General features: G+C 43.6%; 2 protein-coding genes across 2 annotated transcripts in view; both read left to right on the forward strand.

Moving 5' to 3' along the window:
• The window catches only part of LOC146498521 (uncharacterized), an 11966-nt gene extending 6655 nt beyond the window's left edge, over positions 1-5311 (forward strand). Inside the window, exons 4-5 of the mRNA XM_085141869.1 lie at positions 3146-3226; positions 3680-5311. Of these exons, the coding sequence (XP_084997995.1) occupies positions 3146-3226; positions 3680-3777 (179 nt within the window). The 3' untranslated portion in view covers positions 3778-5311. The remainder of the gene's footprint in view (positions 1-3145; positions 3227-3679) is intronic.
• Positions 5312-9160: 3849 nt separating this feature from the next.
• On the forward strand, positions 9161-14221 carry mrpl37 (mitochondrial ribosomal protein L37). The gene is made up of 8 exons (XM_085141870.1): positions 9161-9658; positions 9945-10128; positions 11453-11568; positions 11641-11829; positions 11925-12079; positions 12159-12290; positions 13628-13702; positions 13980-14221. Exons 1-8 carry the CDS (start codon positions 9289-9291, stop codon positions 14055-14057), a joined length of 1299 nt encoding a protein of 432 aa, XP_084997996.1. The 5' UTR covers positions 9161-9288; the 3' UTR covers positions 14058-14221.
• The last annotated feature ends 1196 nt before the right edge of the window (positions 14222-15417 follow it).

Genomic DNA, 15417 nt, shown 5'->3' on the forward strand with positions numbered 1-15417 from the left:
GTTTTTCTCTGTATGTATTATTGTAGGGTCGACCTTATAATATAAAGCACTTTGAGGCGACTGTTGTTGGGATTTGGTGCTGTGTAAATGAAACTGAGCTGAATTGAATGCCTCATGTTACCACTGAACATTAAAGATGGAAGGATAGCTTCCAGGTCTGAAGAGTGAAGTCAGTGTGGAAATGCTTTAAAACTTGCCGGCTCTGTGGGAACCCATGAGCCTGGTTGTACAGAAGGATGTAGGGGGGATGCTCTCTGCATGTGTGATGTCAGTAAACACTTTGCTAATGAGTTAATGGTCTTAAATCTAACATGAACATCATTTAGTAAAAGATAGTAGTAATAATAATAATAATAATACATTTTATTTATAGGCACCTTTCAGACCCTCAAGGTCACCTTACAGTAACACGTAAACAATACCATAAAAAACATAAGAAAAATGTATATATAGCAAACATGGTAGATAAAATTTAGACATAAACAGTCATAAAAGCATAAAAGCAAATATAAAAACTGAGCAGGTAAAAATGGCCTAAGACAGATCAGGTGTCTGCAATTCTAAATAGATGAGTTTTGAGACGTGATTTAAAAGTGGTGAGACAGTGTGTGGTCCGGAGAGCAAGTGGAAGTGCATCCAAAGTCTCGGGCAGAAGAACTAAAGGCTCTGAGTCCAATGGTAGTCAGGCGAGCAGGTGGAACTGACAGAAGGGAAGCTAAAGAAGAGCGGAGTGTACGAAGGGGTGAGTATGTGTGGAGAAGATCAGATAGATATGGAGGAGCGAGGTTAAGAAGCGCTTTGAAAGTGAGAAGCAGGATCTTGAAATTGACACGGAGGTGAACTGTGAGCCAGTGGAGCTGTTTAAGAACAGGTGTTATATGTTCAGTGAATCTAGTTCTGGAAATAATACGAGCAGCTGTATTTTGAACCAACTGCAGTTTATGGAGGGATTTATGAGGTAAACCATAGAGAAGAGAATTACAGTAATCCAGACGAGATGTGACAAGAGCATTGACGAGTATGGCGGTACTGTGTGGAGTGAGTGAGGGACGAAGACGGTTAATATTACGGAGATGAAAGTAGGAAGACCGAGTGATATTATTTATATGTGCTGTGAAGGACAGAGTGCTGTCGAGGATGACACCAAGACTCTTAACCCGAGGGGAGGGTGTGACATCAGAGTTATCAATGGATAACGAAAGACTGGTTGGAGCTGTAGTCAGTTTTGATCTGGTGCCTATTTAAATGAATTCTGTTTTATTGCCATTAAGTTTAAGAAAGTTGTGAGTAAACCAGACCTTTCTTTTCACTTAAACAGTCAGAAATGGATGTGGGTGGGAGAGTAGCTGTGGGTTTGGAGGATAGGTAGAGCTGGGTGTCATCTGCGTAGCAGTGAAACTGGATGTTATGCTTCCTAAAAATATTACCTATGGGTAGGAGATAGATGATAAAAAGTAAAGGACCCAGGACAGAGCCTTGGGGTTCACCGGAATTAACTGGAGTAGATACTGATCTGTGAGGGAGTAACTGAACAAACTGAGCGGCCAGAGAGATAAGAAGTAAACCTGCTAATCTGTGAAGGAGGATGCGGTGGGAGATAGTATCGAAAGCTGCTGTAAGGTCAAGGAGAATGAGGATGGATATAAGTCCAGAATCAGCTGCAAGCAGAAGATCATTGGTGATTTTTACTAGAGCTGTCTCTGTACTGTGACATGAAGCCGGACTGAAACTGTTCGTACAAGTTATTTCCAATGAGATGATGATGAACCTGTGCAGCCACTATCTTTTCAAGAATTTTTGCTAGGAAAGGGAGATTTGAAATTGGCCTGAAATTATTTCGATTGGAGGGATCTGAATCATTCTTTTTCAGTATTGGAGTTATTATTGCAGTTTTAAGAGAAGAAGGAACAGAACCAGATATAAGAGAGGAGTGTACGATATTAGCAATCAGTGGGGCAAGAGACGGGAATAAGAGTTTAACAAGATTTGTCGGCAGTGGATCAAGTTTACATGATGATGACATTAAGTTAGTAATTATGGAAGATGGCTGAGTTATTGTGGGAAGTTCAAAATTGGACAGAGAGGATGACAGCAGAGACGGACAAAAAATGCAGATAGATTTTGACCATATCGTATGGATATCTGCTCAGTTTCTCAAGTTTATAGTTATTTTCCAGCAACAAGCTGGTCCCGTGCACATCCGTCTCTCTGTGTCTGAGCACATGTGCCAAAAAGTGATCGTCTGCCAAAAACTGACTGCTTGTATTTAAACTGCTATAAATAACTTGTTGATCTATAATATGTGAAACATATGTCAAATGTATCCCTCATGAATGATATCAAGTCATCTTGAGCAACAAACAACATTCCTGTAACAAGGTAGAAGCCGCAATCAGTTTTTGGCAGTGACTTTTATGTATTCTTTATTTATGCAGTTAAAAAAATCTTGTTGACTTTAAAAATGTCTCTTTTAAGAGTAGTCTGGCCAAGAGGACAGCTGCAACTGCAACAAATGCAAAAATAGTTCTGTAAACAGCAGTTCACGGAGAGGATCACGTCAGAGAGATTGATATTTCACTGATGATTTCTCCTTCAGTACGCCCCTCCTGTTTAATCAGAAAGCAGAGATGACTGTGCAAACAGTGATCCTATCATACCTGGCATGTACTCTCTGCTCCTTCCCTCCTCTGATGAGTTTTGTTGTAGTACCACGACCTGCCAGCAGAGGTCTTTCAGAGAGGCAATAAAAACCCAGGTAGCTCAGTGTTTCTGTCACCTCACAGCAGATCTTCAGCAGTATTAAAGTTAATTTTCAGTGTTGGTCATCATAGTTGCTACTTTAACAGACGGGTTATATACAGGCTAACATGCTTCAGCCCACTGAAGCATGTTAGATTAATATTAATATTTTATTAAATGATCATTGAAAAAGGCAGACTGTAATAACACTTTTGTGTGAACTGTAAAGTGAATTTATTTATTGATCCCATTTAGAACAACAGAGGTTGATCCAAAGTGTTTTCCAGGAAAGTGCATTCACATTCCAGCTTTCCAGAAAACCCCGTTTGGAACATGTGAACAGTGTGTATTACTTTTTTAGGCTATCATGACTTATTCCTGGTCTGATTAATGCTCCTCTGTCCAGATAACTCCACAGGAAAACCACCTTCCTTGACCCCCAGCAGCCCAAAGTGTAACTGCACCCAGCAGACCCACAATGCAACAGGTGAGCGCTCACAAGCATGTTATCAGTTTGATGTCACTGATTGTGCTCATCAGAGTCAGGACTAATATGTTATAAGGTATGATTGAAAGTCTTACAGAGAGCAGGATTTCCACAGCAGCTGCTGTTTCTTTATTTTTAGTGCTGATTTTTTCAGTCTTTCAGTTTTTTACAGTTTCCAAAGAGCAGTGCAGAGGCTCAGACTTCTCTCCCAGTATGTGTTGGCTTTCCCCCCCCTCCCTCCCCGGGGGTTCACACTTCACTATCCATTCCAACCCCTGCACAGGAAAACACACTCAGACTGAGAGACGAGGAGAAAGTCAAATGTTTCCTTCACGTCTGTGTGCTACATGCTAATCTATCGCTGCCCTCTAACTGCGGCTCCTCTCTGCGTGCGCTTCTTAGCTTCTGAGGGATTTTATGTAACCCGGTGTACATTCATCTGTGTCCACGCAGGTCTGAAGGGTCAGATGTGGTTCTGGGTGCTTCTGGGAAAAACGACCATCCTGCTCCTGAGCCTGGCCTCGCTGGCTGTAAAACACAAGACAGAGTGAGATCAGACGGACGCCCATATCTCCTCCCAGCATCGCTTTGTTTGTATTATTCAGTTTTAAGATGTAGCCTCTTTTATTCTGTCTTCTTTTAAATTTAAGCTCTGCATTATTTAGTCCGCAATTAACACGCATGCACACACACACTTGACTAAATACCCACTGCATGGAACAATCAGTTTATACTGGGGCTCACTCATTTACAGTAAATTTGTTTTTTTGTGGTGTCTGATTTGCTGAAGCTTTGCTCTTTAAATTAACACCAGGATCCATGATTTTGCTAATTATTTTCATCATGATTTGCTTAAAATAATGAAAACATGACAAACGTGTTTTTAAAACAACTCGAGACATTAAAACAGTAAATATTTCCCTTATTAACTCTCCAATAGTTTGCTCTGTGGCTGCATAACCAACACCAGATTATGTCGACTCCTTCAGTGGACGGGAACACGACAGTACTCTTCAGTGTTATTGTCTGCACACAGAGAGGGCTAGATGATCACTGTTGTGATCTACACCCTGAAAGGCTGATGATGCAGAGGCCCCTGAGCTGTTTGCTGCTCCTCTTTGTCCCGGCTTTCTTCTGTTCTCTTCAGTCATGCTGCTAAATAAATGCAACAAATAAAAAATGGTCTTGTGTGCTCAGTGTCCAGTTTTAGAGAGCTTGTTTAAACATAGCTTTATTAAGATCATAGCACAGGGCCTAAAATAACAGTAATGTAACTGTGTTCCTGATCCCGGCTGACAGAGATGATGACAGTTTGGAATATCGTCCAGGTTTATCTGTATTATCATGTGTCCTGCTCAACCATCCAGGCAAGTGTAGCCAAGTACAGGATAGGGTAGGTTAAAGTACGATGGAGAGAATGGGCCAATAGCTCGATTCGCAGGAGGGTCATGGTGAGTTGTGTGCAGAAGAATGAGTGGAGCCACAGGGAAAGTTGCTTTGAATTGTATTGAATTATATAGCAACAATTAAACAGCACTTCATAAACAGGAATGAAACATTAAATAAAATACAACAGCAGCAATAATAATAGTAACCAGAATCCTCTCTGAGCTCAGATGTGTCCGTCTTGCCGGCTTAATAGTCCGTGTTCAGTCAAGTCAAAGGTCAAAAGTCTGTGATGGGTGTGATTTCGTCCAACCGCTCTGCTGCAATTGTTCGTGAGAGAAGAGCAACCTGCCCTTCTGGGCCAACTCGCAATGGCTGTGGTTCGGTTCAATGGGAACGGCTCGCCATCTTCCTCGTCAGGAAGAAATCCAGGCCTCACGATCCCACAAAAAAAGCCAGCACACTTCTAATGTTCAACTCTCAGAGAGGATCTTGTCCGCTTCACCTGGGCCCGTGCAGATCACGATGGTTCCAAAGTCCAAAATGTTCACAACAAATCAAGTCCGTTTCTCCAAGGTCCATGCAGATCTCCAGTATGGATATCTGCTCAGTTTCTCAAGTTTATAGTTATTTTCCAGCAACAAGCTGGTCCCGTGCACATCCGTCTCTCTGTGTCTGAGCACATGTTGTGCCAAAAACTGATTGCTTGTATTTAAACTACTATAAATAACTTGTTGATCTATAATATGTGAAACATATGTCAAATTATCCCTCATGAATGATATCAAGTCATCTTGAGCAACAAACAACATTCCTGTAACAAGGTAGAAGCCGCAATCAGTTTTTGGCAGTGACTTTTATGTATTCTTTATTTATGCAGTTAAAAAAAAATTCTTGTTGACTTTAAAAATGTCTCTTTTAAGAGTAGTCTGGCCAAGAGGACAGCTGCAACTGCAACAAATGCAAAAATAGTTCTGTAAACATATTTTAAGTGGACAAAAGGAGCTGATTGATTATAATGTAAGTACAATAACACAGTTACAAAGATACTTGAGAAACAGGTAATTTTTTAATTTTAGATATAACCCCTTTGTTCACCAAAGTCTATTTAGCAACATACGTAACGATGTTACACATAAAACACACACGGAAACATTGGACATCAGGTTTTGGCACAACAACGGTGCAGAGCAGGGGAAGGCGGGGCTTGTTCCTTCCTAACCAGTAGGGGTGTCAAATTTACTCTCTGGGGTTTTATTCTAATATTTATATTATTTATCTTTTATTATTGATTTAGCTCAACTCAGTGATTAACAGAGTAACGATGAATCACAATTAACAATAACAATGTTGTAGTGCATTACTGAGTCGTGTAAACTCACTGGGCTACACCTCCCAGAGAGTTGGTTCTTCTGGTGCTGGGTTCAGTGGAGGTCACATGTCCTCATCCACACATGTGACCTCCTGAGTCTGACTGAAGCTTTTAAACAGTACATCTGGATACTGGTCAAAACTAGCACCATTACTAAGAATGGACTATGAGTTCAGTTTACTGGTCCTTAATTATTAACCACTGATCAATGGCCATTTACAGAGGGAGCGGCTGCAGTCACAGTACCCACCCGACCAAACACACGACTCCACTGGCTCACTGAAAACGTCAGAGGATGGTTGCAGATGTGCTCTACATGACCCCACTGCCAGTCTCACTAAAAACAATGAGTCATATATGCCACAGTAATACTAAACTTGGGTATAAGACTGTAAAGAGTAAGCTCCACACAGAGAAGAAGGCAGGAAGCCAAAATCAGTGAAGTCAGTGAACAGAGGGGCAGATAGACACCATGAGAAACATATCCTGGGTGAAAAAGAAGCACTACAAGATGTCCGTACCTACAAAACAAAGGCTCACAGCTCGGCCCCGTACACTGAAGAGATATAGTAGGAAAGAAGAGGTCCAGAAAAAAAGGGCTTGTTCTCCAGAGCTGCATGCTGTGAGGGGAAAGGGGAGATAGCACAAAGACAGACCCACTCATGGCTGAAATTGAGCAATACTGAAAGAACATCGTGGAGAAAGCAGCGTCACATAAGGTAGCCGGAGAACCAAAGACCACGACAATCTCACAGAGCAAGAGCCAGACAACATCTCAAAGGCAGACATCTACTAATGTGTCTTCAGAATGAAGCGTTGGACGGTGCCAAGACCTGACATTATCTGTGCCTACTGGCTGAAGAGGCCGATGGCCCCCGGTGATCAGCTGGCTGCACAAATATGGGTGCTGCTGACAGCAGGTACTCAGAGCTAGCTAACACGGGGCAGACCTTCCTCCCTTCGGTCACAGCAGATGGCCCCGACCCTCCCTGAACCTGGTCCTGCCAGAGGTTTCTTCCTGTTAAAAAGGAGTTTTTCCTTCACACCAGTGGCGGTCCTAGCCTGTTTGGGGCCCTGGGCGAACACTCCCTCTGCCCCCCCCTCCTCCACACACACACACACACACACACACACACACACACATACATATGAAGAGAGAGAGAGTATGCATAGTATGCAAACAGCCATCATAATTCGTCATACAATGAGAACAGGACAAATCAACAACTGACAATGACTCATTAATATTCAAATCTGTAACATAATGTATTGTTTGGAGTTTAGTCTGTTACTGTTGCTATTTTTACCATTTCTTCTTGGAGCAACTGTAACCCACATAATTTCCTCAGGGATTAATAAAGTATTCTGACTCTGATTGGTTCAGGATGACCTGCCATTATCCAATCACACATCTGCTTACCTGCATCTTTTGCTCGTTTCTCCTCCTCTTCTTTTCTCTTTTATATAAACTGAGGACCTGATGACTTTGAACTTTTCTTGTCCATCTTTCATTGGTTTTAATTTTGCACTCCAGTATGAACACAAATCCCCCAACTCGAGGGTCACCACAACATGATCTAACACACCTACACCTTAGTTCACAGATTCACTTTAAGGTTTATTTCTAGGATTTCGCACAACCCAGGATTCAAATCATGAATACATAATTTACATCATTATGAATGAAATGTGCTCTATTTGGAAGCAGCTGGTCCCCCTCCTCTGTCGATGTGTTGTGTGTGAGACTTTAAATCATCAAACTGTAAATTATAAATTTTAAATTGTTATTGATCCCTTTACCCCGAGTCCCCGGCCTCGGTGGGGCGGTGGGGAAGCTGTGGCGGGGGCGTGGTTTGCTGGCCTGCTGCAGAGGAGGGGTGACAGTGAACTCTCTGGGCGGCACGGAGGCGGGGAGGCAACAGGTGTACGGGATAGTGTTAATGAGGGAGATGTCTTTTTGTGTGCCCACAGTGAGATGGAGTAGATGATGCTGGCAGAGAGAGGGAGTGGCTGCGTCCGAGGCGGGTGCCAAAAAACTGCAGATTATTTCCAAAATAAAAAGACACTAAGCAGAACCCATGTGTGTGTGGGTCCTGTGTCACAGACCCCGAGTCCTAAAGTTATATTTATTTTCTTACTTACTTATATATATTGTTTGTTTACTTGCTGTAACTGGAGCCTCGTCGTCTCGTCTCTCTATAAACTGGACTGTATGCAGCGGAGATGACAATAAAGTTTACTTTGACTTCAGCAGCGCGCAGGCGCACCGAGGGCTCTCGCGCTCACTTTTCGTGTATAGAATTTCAAAAAATCATCGGCGCAAATTATGAGTCTGTATCATGATGTCTGGTGTTTTCGTGTTTGTTGGGGTTTTTTTTTTGTTTTATTTTGCGAGTTGGTTATTAGACGCTGCTCCAGCCACCAGAGACTCCCCCGCGGCCCCGCCCTCTCCTCCCTGTGCTGCTGCGCGCCTCGCAGGCGGAGGGCGCCCTCCAGCAAATGGGGATAGAAAACCGATCGGTGCCTGTGACATTCCCACTATGCGCTGGCCGTGATGCCGCCCCCCACTACGATGCCGCCCCGGGCAACCGCCCGTGTCGCCCGTATCTAAAACCCCTACTGCTTCCCACTGTCGCCAACGTCATTGCTCATATGATTGTTGGGTTACTCTCTGTATGTATTATTGTAGGGTCTACCTTATAAAATAAAGCGCCTTGAGGCGACTGTTGTTGTGATTTGGTGCTGTATAAATAAAACTGAATTGAATAGACCAGTTCTGAACGCAAACAATCCCTACAATGGGAAAACACCCTTAAACACCCGCTAATTACCTGCCTCCTCTCAACTATCGTAGTAACCAAGCTGAGAAAGACATGAGGGGCTTCTGTAGCTGGGATGGCTCAGGTGGTAGAGCATCATCTACTATGGTTCATACAGAGTCCAGAACTGGTGACTACATCTTGACTGCATCCGTCTCTTTATCCTGTCACGAGTGGCCTACTTTGCACATTTACTGCCAAACAGTCGGAGAAGAAGTCATCAGATACAGGACCGGGCTAGAATGGCCTGTTTAACATATACAGAAATCACAAAGCTGTTTAAAATAACAGCTTCATAATCTCCGAAATGCGGGATTAAGATTATAACAGCAGGCGGCGCTATGCTCCCCTCTTACAGCTCAACACAAATTAAAAGAAGAAGAAGAAGTGTCATGGCGCTGTCCCACAGCACGGTTACAGACAGGCAATGAATCAGGTCAGAGTTTGTTGTTAAAGGCTCAACGAGAAGAACAACGGGAGGAGAAATGTTTCCTGAAACGGCTCAGCGTTTAAAAACGGCGGCTCCGCTCTTCTCTCACGCCGCCTTTGTGACTGATTTGAGGCGGTTGTCGGCACATGGAGGGGCCCGGAGACACCTCACTGTCGGCCGCTGCCTTACAGCCAAGGTCCCCCCTCCGCGGAAACCCAGGGAGAGGGTCGAAATCCCGGGACTGGAGATGGTCACATACGGAGAGAGGATGCACTATGTCCCGGGGCTGGCGAAACCTGCTACCCAGCACTGGGAGAGGGACTACAAGGACCCGCGATACTACAAGTCTCCCCCTGCCCACGAGATGCTGCTGTACAAGGACAAGCCGTGTTATGTGTTCAACCAGAGGACCAGCGCGCTGGAAGGTAACGGCTGTGGGCACGCCGCTGCCCGGTGCTCGCTGCCCGGGGTTCATTACACACACATGAGCGTCAGAAATCAGAAATCACTCATATGATGCTTGTTTATGTGCAACATAATCAAGATTTGAATAAATAGGCGCAAAAGGACTTTACTCTGACAGAAGTTTATTTTGAAAGTCTTTGTAGCTAAACGTAGACCCACGTGATCACGCAGCTTTGATTCATTTTAAAAAGCTTTTATTTGAAATCTTCAGTTTTATTTATATAAAATCTCTGCTGTCGGTGTCAGGTGTGCGTCAGGCTGCCTGGCTGACCAAAACCCAGGTGATCGCAGGTCTCCCTGCACAGCTGCTCTCCCTCGCAGAGAACCCTGAAAACCAGATCCCAGATCAGGACGAGCGTGTACAGAACGCCATCAAACACGCACGCTTCTGGGACACGACAGAGAATCGACCGCGGAAAGAGAAATACAGGTTGGGTGACATCTATGCTTACACATGTGGGGGGGCTGTAGTTCAGCAGGTAGAGCAGGTCACTGCTGACCGGGACGTTGGTGGTTCGATCCCTGGCTGCTCCAGTCTACAGTGTCCTCGGGTACTAACCCCATGGATGCTCTCCGAAGCGTCCATCAGAGTGTGAATGTGTGTGACTGTAGTTAGTATAGAGAAAGTGCTCGGGAGGATGGATGTGGTGTATCAGAATGCAGTGTGGACGTCCACAGACACACTCGACTACGATGCAACATTTCCTGAGTGGTTAATAAAGTATTCTGATAACAGGAATAACTGCTTCATTTGAATACAGTCTGTGTAGGGCTGCTCAATTATGGCAAAAATGATAATCTCGATTATTATTATATTATATTATTTGACGATATTTATTTAACAATAACAATGTTGAATAATGACTTTAAAAAATAATATAAAATAGTGCAAATACTGATAACAGTGCAAATGTTTGCAATATAAAAATAAATGAAAAATGTAAACATCTATGTTTAGTGAACTTTGCAGTGTTGCTCTGTGGTGCAGCTACGACACTGTAGCAAAGTTTACACACTGTGTCTACTTGATCCACGTCTGACTCATGAACCCATAATGTTTCCACACCACTCAAGTTTTTTTACCTCTTTTCAACCAACAGCAGTCACTCTCCTCTCCAAATAACTTCTGCTGAGCTTTCCGAGCTTCCCTCGGGTCCTCTTAATCAGCGGTCCCCAACCCCCGGGCCTCGTGAGTCGTTTGGTACCGGGCCGCGAGAGTTGAGGCTCAGGTGTGAAATGTATAGTTTTCAGGGTTTTTATCGCTTTTCAGCGTTATTTTGTTATTGTTTTTATCATTAACTCGGTTTTCCTGGGTCTTTTCACGTGTGTTATGAATAAATCTTCTTTTTTTCGGTACCGGTACTAGTTTTATTTTGTTGTATTTATCCGCGACACCTTAAAGGCCGGTCCATGAAAATATTGTCGGGCATAAACCGGTCCGTGGTGCAAAAAAGGTTGGAGACCGCTGCTCTTAATTGTTGTGACACGTGTTCGAAATGCAGAGAGGTGCGCTCGATTTGCCACACGGAGCAGCGCGAGAGTAAAGCACGAGGGAGGGGCTAATAATCGGCTCAGTCATTTTTAATGATCATTGAAAGCCCAGATCGTAATCGAGATTAAAATTCGATTAATCGAGCAGCCCTACGTGTGCTGTTTACTGCAATATTTTTTCATTGAGTCATAATAATGCTCATTATTTATTTAAATGTAAAAGAGAAAGGTTTAAACTAACTGTCCCTTTGCTTGTTCCTCAGCAACACTCTGCTGCTCAACCTGCTGCACCTGTGTGCGACGCTGCAGTCCAGCCACCCGGCCGTCGGGAGGAGGATGCTTGCAGAGAACTACTCGCTGGCGACCACGTGGAAAAGAGGTATCGTACGCTCGTGCTCAGCAGGATCGTTTTGACTGCGAGTCGTGACTAATACGATCAAACGTGTGTCAGGTGAGGATCTCCTGCAGATACGAGGTCAGAACGGTTTACTGCTGAGCAGCATGGATCCTCTCCCACAGATGTCGGGTAAACAGGAAGTGGCCGACACAGCGGCTCACGTCCTGGACGCCTTCTATCCCGTCTCCCCGACGATCGACCTCCAGAAAGTGCACGTGTACAAAGAGGAGGTGAACCACACAGGTGAGAGGTTAGCCAGCTGTCGTCCTTTCTGTAGCGCAGGTGTGCTTGTGTCTGCTGCTCACGCTCAGTGACACAAGTCTGTCACGTCCACTCAGGTTTCAGAGATGACTACCCTTACCCTCACGCCCACACGCTGTACTTCCTGGAGTCAGCTGATCCTCGTTGTAAGCTCCGCCCAGAGCAGTTTAGAACCAAGATGATCATGTTTACCTTTGGAAACGCGCTGGCCCGTGCACACAAGCTCCACGGGGTAAGCAAACGAACAGCAACACTTTACCTCCGTTTGAACAGTGTCGTGTTTCTTAATTATCCGTCTTCATGTGTGTCAGACTCGTCCACAGCGACTCTTAGACCGTCCTGTGACCGTGCAGTCAGTCGGGACCAATGGTAGGATTTTCCAGTTCATGGTTTTCCAGCTGAATACCACGGACCTCTCAGGAGACGACGGAATTAAAAACCAGGTGAGCTGCATGTGAGGAATCCTGTAGGGGTGTGGTCAGGGTGGACCGAGGCTACAGCACGTCTTTAATGACTGTAAAACCTTAAATGTGTTTTCTTTAAACATATATGTGCAGATTCCAACACATCAGTGGTGCTGACGGCTCTGCAGCGTCAAGGATAAAACCTGTTAACCCTTTAAACCCGGTCAGAGCAGCACGCTCTGTTTGGTGCAACTATTTTTAAATCCCGGTAGCTCTACAACCACGTGAGCTAGCACAATAATTTTTTTTGCATATGAAACCGGAGGAGTTGTACTTACATCTTATGCCATCAGCTTGTCCTCGGTCACAGTTTCCTTCCACATATAGCTTTGCAAAAACTGCATAAAAAGCACTTGCAGCAACAAAAACATAATATTCCAGAAACACGCTTTGCTGATCCGATCAGCTGTTCATAACACTTCCTACGTCCATCAGCGCGAACTATCGCATGTCCACCATGACCTGCCCGAAACCAGAAGTGACGTCATTTTGCGGAAATGTAGTTTTTTTTACTATCAGGGCCTCATGAGCCTAAACTGGTGTTTTTAAAAGTTATGTTTGACTTTATGACTTTCTGTGTGGTTTCTGGGATGCTTAGGACTCATATTGCACTGCTGGAAATAGTTTATTTTGATGCATATGCTGCTTTTTTGCAAATTTGCATCATAATATTTATTTTCGTTTTTCCTGCAGTGTATAAAAATTGGTGTATTTCAAAAATAAAACTATGAAGACACTCAAAATAAATTTCCTGTGGTGGGAAACTATTTTGTGCAACTTTTTTGTATTTACAGTTTTGAGGGATAAGCCTCTTAAATTTCTCTAACTAGAAATATATGTTAAAAAAACAAAAACGATTTTCAATTTTTTTGTAGTTTATTGCACTTTTTTACAATTTATGTAATTACTATGCACTTAATGCAGACATATTATTAAAATCTGGGCTGTAATGGTTGTATTGATGTATAGAAACTTGAAATGCTCCCAAAAATGGCTCCACAGCATGTAAACATATAATATAAGCTCTGGTGGACTTGGTTCTATGGTAGGTCTTAAAGGGTTAACCTGTCATTAGTGGTCATGGAGGCGTGTCAGGTGTAGTTTCCATTTACAGTTACATACGAAGGATTCCTTTGATAGTACTCAGTTACTGCCCAGTACTGGTCAGAAGGTGTCATGCTGCAGTTTCCACGATCATCAGTTCAAACAGTTGTTTAAGTTATTCAGAGCTGGATGAAGACCCAGCCCTCCAGCTAATGAGTCCAAAGTTAAACCCCAGCAGTCTGTTTTAGCTGCTCCATTTTGTCTGTTTGCAGATGTGGCTGGAAGAAGACGTCGAGCTGTATGATTTTGCAAAAGTTCGACCGCTGATTAAAAAGAAGCAAGTCAAGGTACAGTGTGAGGGGAGGCGTGGCTTTGACTAACTTTATTTATCTGTGTAGCTATCAGCCTTTGTGTCAGTGTGCAGGAAGCTCCTCAGTGCAGTAACTGTACTCTGCAGTAACTCTACTCTGCATGATTTTTTAGCTGCAACATTTTTGATGCATAGTTAAACACACTGGTGGAAACTGTTACAGACGTATTGCACATGCTTCCTTTTGACTGTGTGATGGGAGGAGCCACAGTGAAAATGTAATGGTTCTGATTGGTTGCTTTGTGTGTCCACAGGTACCAGCTGGTCTGGCCGGATACAAGCCTGAGGTTTTCAGCAAGTTCCTGGCACTATACCTGCATGGAGCTGTGTAGGACTGCAGACCTCATACATCTGTTGTGTGTCTGTGCGTGTCTGGGATCTAAATCAGCATCTTCTCAAAACTCCTGATGTTCTTTCAGTCAGTAACAGTGTTCGGGTGTTTCATTTCATTGACATCTTTATGATAGCTTCTGAATAAAGGCTGCTTTTCTCAACACTTTGTTTATTCTTTCTTTCTCATTAAGTTTATCAGCTGTTCATATGTAAACTCTTACACTCCAAGCTAAGTCCTGAAGCATGTCAGTACACAACACGTTTTCGTTGGGTTGCTATTCTATGTTAAATGTGTTGACATACTTTTCCTTCCACATCGAAAAGCCAATGAATGGTTTTACTGTTCAGTGACTATATTTATGCTGATGTTAGGACATGGCCTCTGGCCTCTGGCCTCTGGCGTTCTGAGAACAACCACAAATGACACATTTGTGGGTTTGCAGGATTATCTTCTGTAGTGTAACATATCATTTTATCAAGGTAAATCACACCAGGCTCAGGCTGAAGTCAGTCTTGTATCCTAAACAGAACAAATACATCCTGAATGAAGCTCACAAGCATGCAGGAAACTTACAGCACACAGTGGGGAGCTACGAAAAAACAGTGGGTAATTCAGTGGATTTATCACAGCACAGATATCTAAAGCTCATGTTAAAATTGTCGTTCTGACAAAATGCTGAAGACACAAATGCTCATAGAAGTCACAACAGTAAAAGTGGCAGCGCTGCCCTGAAACCTACAGCAAGGATTGTGATTTCACTCTTACTTTAAAATCTTCTCACATACAAGTGTGTCCATAAATCTGCTCCTTCCTGTTTGTGTGACCTGCTTCACAGTGCTGTTTCCTGCTCTCAGATCCTCATCTTACTGTCCCTTCTGCCTGTCTCATCACTGTTTGAGCCTTCAGTCGCTCTGCTCCTCGGCTCTGCAGCTCTTCCTCCTGCCATAACAAATATTGACTCCCTCTCCGTATTTAAGTCACAGCTCAAAACACACCTGTTCAAACTGGCTTATTCACTTTAGTGCTGATTTTATCTGTTGTCAAGTTCTGTTTTGCTATTTTAACTTATTTTATGTATTTTATAACTATTGCCCCTTTTATTTTTTCTTTTGTAAGGTGACCTTGGGTTTCTGAAAGGCGCCCTCAAATAAAAGGTATCATTATTATTATTCCTTCCAAGTGAAACCACTGAGATGGTTCAGGATTTATGGTAATAGCCAGTGGCTCACGATAATAGTAAAAAAGTGAGGGTTGAGATGTCACTCCCGGGACCTCTTAGTGAGAGGCGCTGCTCCCACCCTAGCAACGGGGAGGAAGTGGACCCCGGCCACATCTGTGCTACAGGCCAAGTCCGCTCT

This window comes from Neolamprologus multifasciatus, chromosome 18 (genome assembly GCF_963576455.1).
Source record: "Neolamprologus multifasciatus chromosome 18, fNeoMul1.2, whole genome shotgun sequence".
Taxonomy (NCBI): Eukaryota; Metazoa; Chordata; class Actinopteri; order Cichliformes; family Cichlidae; genus Neolamprologus; species Neolamprologus multifasciatus.